The sequence below is a fragment of the Monopterus albus genome, unplaced genomic scaffold (assembly GCF_001952655.1).
Source record: "Monopterus albus unplaced genomic scaffold, M_albus_1.0 scaffold454.1, whole genome shotgun sequence".
Classification (NCBI taxonomy): Eukaryota; Metazoa; Chordata; class Actinopteri; order Synbranchiformes; family Synbranchidae; genus Monopterus; species Monopterus albus.
In genome coordinates, this window is record NW_018128334.1 from 143,555 (window position 1) to 151,044 (window position 7,490).

At 40.4% G+C, this 7,490-nt stretch overlaps 1 protein-coding gene across 1 annotated transcript; it reads right to left on the reverse strand.

The window, feature by feature from the left end:
• Positions 1-1,054: 1,054 nt before the first annotated feature.
• Positions 1,055-5,232, reverse strand: taf9 (TAF9 RNA polymerase II, TATA box binding protein (TBP)-associated factor). Its single transcript, XM_020587343.1, has 7 exons — positions 5,137-5,232; positions 4,381-4,462; positions 4,011-4,147; positions 2,410-2,544; positions 2,224-2,305; positions 1,768-1,881; positions 1,055-1,465 (listed from the first exon to the last, which is right to left on the reverse strand). Exons 1-7 carry the CDS (start codon positions 5,170-5,172, stop codon positions 1,308-1,310), a joined length of 744 nt encoding a protein of 247 aa, XP_020442999.1. The 5' UTR covers positions 5,173-5,232; the 3' UTR covers positions 1,055-1,307.
• Positions 5,233-7,490: the final 2,258 nt, after the last annotated feature.

Genomic DNA, 7,490 nt, shown 5'->3' on the forward strand with positions numbered 1-7,490 from the left:
TGTGAATCGTACGAGCTGTGATTCTGTCCTTATTTTGATGTGCATATGTGGGGTGACTTTGCTAAGTGTGAAAATATTTTTGACAAGTGCCCCGGCCTGTGCGACGCATACCACAATGTCTGTAAGACAGGAGGCAATTTCTGCTGGTGGGGTGAACACCAGAAAAGATGGAATTATGATTATTATGCTTCTGATTATTATTATTATGGTGACTATTACTTCTACTGTATCATCACTGCGACCATGATTATTCTCATAATCATTTAAGTCTATTGTTTTGCCATGTATTTTTTATTTTGAGATTTTTATTTTAGTTTTGTTTTTATTATTAAAGGTAAAATGAACTAACAAATGCTGCTGTTGTGGTTCTTTTGCAGCCTCTAACGCGTGACTGACGTCCCCCACAAACTGTGCAGGTACAATGGGACTGAACGGGGTTGGTGCACAGATAAGATGAAACAAAGTCCACTCCTGCGATATCACTGACATTGTAATAGTTGATTTTAGGCTGATGTTTGAGTTTACGTATAATTACACAAACTGTTAGACTACAATGAAAACTCAGTTCAACTGTCATGTTTACCTGCGACTGCTGCAAGAAAAGGTCAGTTTAAATGTGACCACAGCAAAAGTTGACCTGTGACTACATTCATATACATGAAACTAAGGAGCTGACCTGTGACCACAGCAAAAAAAAAATTTTTTTTTTAAATGTTTTAATGATCGTGTGAATGGCCTGAAGTTGGCACTCTGACATCCGAGTGATGGTGGCAATAAAAGTATTTGACAGAAAAATGTTCCCTGTGACGAGTAGCATTTTACACGGGCATTTCACAATCAGAGTACTTCCTCTACCCAATAAAGTCAGCATCCTGGAGTACTCCACCACTGCAGTGATATGAAAGACCTTAACCACCAGAGGTCAAACCAGGATTCTCAAAAGTTTAAAGCTGCCATGTTAACACTCAAACCATTATTACTGTGCGAATGTGATACAGCTCATGTATGGAGGAGGTTCTGGTGGAGTGTCCTCTTAAAAACAGCCTCAGCTCAGTTTTCACTTTATTGCAGTTTATTGTAAATCATAGTGGAGCATGTTTCCAGCTTCAACTGTTAAACCTGAGACAGACCTCCCAGCAGTAAACTCCCAGTGTGAACAGGTGGTTGTCTTCCCCGGTTAAGCTGGTGTCCTAGGAAACGCAGACTAACTATCACAGTCACTGGACCAGTTTCCGGTCAGAACAGTATCAGGGTCAGTTTTTTTAAGGTTGTTTAAAAGAAAGCCATGAATGTCTTCAGCCTCGTCGTCATAAAGCGTCATAGTCGTTGTCGTCTTCGTGCTTCCTCTTCAGCGACTCCCCGGCGGGGTTCTGCGACACCATGTTGGTGGTGATGAGGATGTTTTTGGAGCCGATCAGCGACGGGTTGATGAGGACGTTGGAGACGGCCGGCGTGGACGCCGCTGCTGTGGGAAAAAATTGAGCAGCAGGAGTGAAGCAGTGTAGTTTCATATATTCACCAACAGGTGAGGAACGTCACAGTTGACTGTGGCTTCATGATAAAAGACTTTTTATAGTTAACTCTGACTTAACATTTTTTGTTCTACCATTTTTGTCGAAAAACATTTTTCAACGTTAAATAAGCCCATTTATTCACCGAGCTCCATACCGATGTTGATGTGACTGTATAGGATGTGTAAGTGGTTTGAGCCCTGATGTTAAACCGTTATCAGATTTAAATAAGTAACTGGGAGAGACCGGTTCTTACTGGTTTTAGTGATGGCAGTCTGAGGGGGCTGTGGGATCTGCACAGTGAACCTCTGACCAGTCAGAGACACTGGAGCTCCAACTTTAGTGGTAACGGACTGGACAGACGGCGTTCCTGTGGAGGAAACACTGGTGAGAACATACTGGTCCAGTACATCCAGACTGGCCTGGCTGCAACTAAATAAAAGCCATATTTATTTAGTCTTCCAGCGTGATACCTACATCCAAGAACTCCAACCATAAGCAGCTCAATGATTTTAAACCAATGCACTTTTTACAGTCTGTATGAAACTAACAAACAGAAAACCACTGCTTCATCCTCTGAGGATCTGTGGATACCCTGCAGTAGACGCCTTCATCTCCACAGCACCTGCAGACCTGTGTTGTCCCTACTTTGAAGACATGTTGAACGCCTCACAGCTGCATTACAGAGGCTGGTTTACATGATCAGACTCACCAAGAGCCGGTGTGGTCGGTCTGCTGGAGACGGCGCCAACGCTGAGGCGAGGCACCGATATCCTGCCAGCAGACGTAGACACCTGGAGGAAATAATACACAAATCACAGTTGGATGGTGTCTAAAAGGAAGAGCAGGCTTTGCATGAAAAACCTGAAATAAAAGCTAAAGCTGGACAGTTTTTAACCTTCTTCTGTATGGATTTGAGTCTGTAGTTGGGCGCGGTCAGACAGTAGCGGTCTGGAGGAAGTCGAGGGCCGGTGTAGGGTTTGATGAGCGGGAGAGGAGCCTGGTTCTTCTGTCTTGCAACCTCCAACAGGAACTGAATACACAGCGATGCAGGAAATACAGATTTAACATAAAAATGCATAGAAAAATAAAGTGTGGGGAAAGTCTGAACATCGACAAGATCCATATGCATTGCAGTTTGTGTCCACAGGAAATGCAGTCAGAAGTAGAGCACCTTTTCTTCACCAGCCCTATTTATAACAGATTAACAGTTGTGTAGAGATTTTTCAGAGAAATCTGCAATCTATCAACAGAAAATCGGATAACTGAGCAACAACGAATCACTTTTCAAGCAAAACAGCCAAATATCGGATGGTTCCAGATTGTCACATAGAACAACTTGCTGTGTTTCCTTCTTCTCTTTTATTTAACCAGGTAAAAACCCATTGAGATCACGATCTCTTTTACAAGGGTGACCTGGCCAAGAGGTCAACAACACATGTCGTCAATACATAAATTTTAATACAAATCAAAAACAAACATTTAAACAATCAAAACCATAAATACAATAATCAACAATAGAACCAATTTAAAAACACCTACACTGACCAATAGAGTCCTGTTGCCTAAGAGCCATAAGGGAATAAAAAGCTTTAACTGATCATAATTCAGTAAGTTTAAAATCTGCTTGGAAACTATTCCACGAAGAGGGAGCGGCAAATCCAAAAGCCCATTTCCCCTTTTCAGTCCGAACTCTCGGCACCATGAGCTGATACTTATCACAAGACCGTAAGGCATATTTGGTATCCGATCTACGTAAAAGAGAGCATAAGTATGCCGGGGCTAGGCCTACCAAAGCCTTGTACACTAGCACCATCCAATGAACATGTCTTCGCATGCTCAGAGACGACCACTGTCTGCGATCTTGCAAGGAAAAGCAGGATTTATTACGATAAAAGAATCCAATCTTCGCCCGTAATTTTCGAACCACATTAGCAATGTGGGTTTTAAAAGACAACTCACAATCAAGTAAAAGACCTAAGTACTTATGGCTAGAAACCAGCTCAATCGACACTCCCCGATCTGTTGTTGTTGACAGCTCCTGTAAATGCAAAAATACCATAACCTTAGATTTCTTGGGATTTAAGACCAACTTCAGCGCCCGTAGGCGAAACTGAACAATGTCAAATGCATGTTGTAAGCATGTTGCTTGTCCTCCTTGTCCTACGTTACAGTAAATGTCATCTCTTTTGGTTTTAAACTAGTGGTCGTTCACAACAAGACATCTGATGACATCACTTTAAGCTGCAGCCTGAGGAATTCTGACAGTTTTCTGAAGTTTTACAGGGCAAATGGTTCATGGAGAAAACAATCAGCAGATGCATCAAAAATGACTAACTGTTAGTCACAGTCCTGTGTGCATGTTGAATCCAGCTCATTTAGATGTGGTAACAGATGTTGGACACTGTTGGACTGTAAGTTCTCTAGGAAGAATTAACAATTCTTTCTTTTCCAGCTGAAACATCTGAACTCATAAGAAGCAGCACAGTGCAGTCTTACGTCTCGAGGAGGCGGCGAGGTGAACGACTGGTCCATGCGGCACTGGATCGCCAGTTTGATGTCATCAGCATCAACATTGGACTTCTTGGCGTGTGTGGCGTAAATTTTGGCGTCCTCAAGGATGGTTGTCACATACCCTGCAAATAAGCAGCAGCTGAGTCGTTTCCGATTAACTGATTATAATAGTTTTCCACTGACTCCTCGATTATTCAACTAATTCTTGCTGCTCTAAAATTAAGACAAATGTTAAATGATGTCTAAACACAAACAGCGGCACTGAAACGGAATGAAATTCAGTCTGGAAATGGAAAACCGACGATTTAAATCCAGACCAATCTGACCAAAGGAAACGCGCTGTTTGCTGACTTACTGTAGGTGAACTCCAGCATCTGGTTGATGACTCGGGGCTCGTACTCTGTGATCCCCATGTCCTTCAGAATCTGGATCATCACCTGCAAAGCACACAGGTAGGATCAGACAACATGACAGTGGCGTGAATAGCCTGCAACAATCAGAATTAATTTTGAGCTTTCTGAAATCTTTTGCCATCAATACACTTACTTAAAATCTGTAATATTAACACCTGGTAACACACGTTGTTGGCCATAGAATGGATTTATTACTAGGTAATACAACATTCAGCACACTGTTTATTACATGAACCTGCTACAAACCGAAAGTAAACAAGTGTTAGACACTGGTTTGTGTTAAACTCGGTGACCAGTTCTACCGGGACCTTTCCTCCCACGTTTACAATCTTTTCGATCAAATCAGTGTTTCGGTGTCACACACTCCGAAAAAACTGTCTTTACACAGAAGTGAATTAATAAACCCTCTCTAAGTCAAAGGTAAAGACAAGTATCTCACAGCTCTGTGCACAACATACACACAATTCTCTTGTTTACACCCAAACAGCTAACGGCTAGGATAACACAATAGCCGGTGGGTACTGTTATGAACGTCAGGCGGATGATATTGTTAGCTAACAAGCTAGCTTTAGAGAAATGCTCACAAATGCACCGGGTGTTTACGTTAAAGGTGGCATTCAAACAAAAGCATGATCAGGGTTAATTTAAAGTACAGCTCAATGAATACAGCTTCTATATAACTCCTTTAATAACATTACCTGAGCATCTTTCGGGATCGTTTTCGGAGCAGACATTTTAATTTTCCTCGCAGCGCCGCTACTGCTTCTTCTTCTTCTTTTTCTTCTTCCTCCTCCGTGTTAACCCACACCGTGCTCATTTAGCGACACCTCCTGGTCACGGCGCGGTTATATTTAGATTCTTATCCACAGATCCGGATTAAAGATCAAAATACTAAAAACAAGAAAGTACGGCTCTGATGAAAACAAGCGTTAAAAGAAGTAGCCTACTAGTTTTATCTTTTACATAAGTAAAAGTAGGAGTTAATCTCTGCATTGATGCATTAATAGGCCTACATAAGCATTTTAATGTCACAGCTGGTTGAAGCTAATTTCTATAATAATGCAATCATATTTTCTCCTTTGATCATATGCTTTAAAAATTGAATCTGCAATGCAAGTAATTACAACTGTAAGATGTGCTAAATGCAGAAGAGTAAAACAATCTTTGCATTATAAATGTAATAAAATAAAAGTATGAAGTACATATATTTTGTTACTTTCCACCACTTTAATTCTATTACATAAAGTCAGTTAATATTAATACTAGGTTTATTATAAAATGTAATACCACAGCCAGTAATGTCAGTAATGATACAAAAGTAGTTGGCCTACACTTTATGACAAATTATATTTAAGTACAGTTTGAGTTTCTTACTGGTCTGCCAGCTGTAGCTTTTTTAACATAATAAAGTTAACATTAAAAATTATGTACAAAATTTTAACTAGGCTAGAACTATAATGTGCATGTGCTGAGTAAGTTTACATGTGAAAAATGTGTACCTCATATGTGTATTTTGGCCTTTGGTCTAATTTTTACATTTATAATAGCTGACTTTTCTAAGTGCTATATAAATAGACATTAAACTTGCTGTGTATGAGACGGCCGACGTTATCACAGGATTTGAAGTGATCTGCAGGCAGAGGCTAAAAATCAATCCAGGACAGAAAAAGTCTTTGCTGCAAAAAGTATTTGCCTGTAACTACAGGAGTCCACAAACTCACACTACTAATCACTGCTACGACTACTGTTAATCTGTTTCCCTCATGTTTGTTTTTGAAGTATGCAACCTGTAAAACATATCACACGTAAAGAGAGAACAAAATGTCATTTTCAATCAATGAAATCATGTTTGTTTTCTCAGCCAAAACTCTGCCGCCCCCTAGTGTCGCTTAACTTCACAACACATCTTTCCTCCTCAAGGTTCCTGTTGCCTTACCACATTCACAAGTTTCCTTTTGATGCAGATCAACCCAACAGGCAGATCAGGAGACAGTGGGCCCCTGGGCACAGTCATGTAAAACACCCCCACCCCTCCTGCAATGTACAGTGGAGCCCCAGACTGATTAGAAACAACACGGCAGTAATGTTCTGGCTCTTCCTAATAGTTCCATGTGTAGCATGTTTGTGATTCTTTGTGATCATTTTGCTTTTTTTTTTTCATTCTGCACTGTTTTGTAGTCAGTTTGTCTTTGCAGTATATTTGTACTTCTTTGCACTTGTTTGTCATCATATTGTCTCTTTGCACTCTGCATCTAATCTATCCAGACAAGTTTCCACATGAAGAGCTCGTTGGTATTGTTTTTCAGGTAGGAAACATTAATGAATAAGGCAACACTCATACGCTTCTTCCAACAAACACGTTTATTTAGGACATTTCTGGATCTTTGTCAGGTCAACTGTTAGGGTGATTTTTATTTTATGCACTTAAGAATGGTTTATTTTATAGCACACATAGGTTGACATACTTATATGTCACAGTTATGTTTATATAGTTATGAATATCACCCTATGTGTTCACTGAACCACTGGTCAAATATTTGCTGTGTGAGTCACTGAAACACTAATGCAACATCATAAGTCTTGTCCACTAAATTACTGAATTTCATTAGATTTATGGCTGTAGCTAAGGGGGCTCATAGTTACTTATTGTTCCTCTGGACCGGTGGACCCAAAGGAGTCTTGGTACGGTAAGGCTCCAAGTTTATTAAAATAGATTAGATGTAGATGAGAAAGCTTCAAAGGGAGAACAGTTATGCACACACACACACGCAGGCAGAACAGTTTTAATTAAGTGAAACGGAAAGCAATGCGTAATATGGAACAGTTAGTTGAAACCAAAGGAAGAAGTGAGTGTGTATGTAGGAATTAAAGTAGTATAGGTATTCTTCCCCTTCCTAGGGCGCTGTCCACAATGATTGGAACAGAGAGGACGATTGGAGGGCGGACGGACTGAAGGACCAATAACAATAGAGTTTAGTCTAAACCACGGCTTCTCCCCAAAAGTTTTTTGACCAGTTAGATAGTTGTACCTTTTCATACAAATATTGTATAC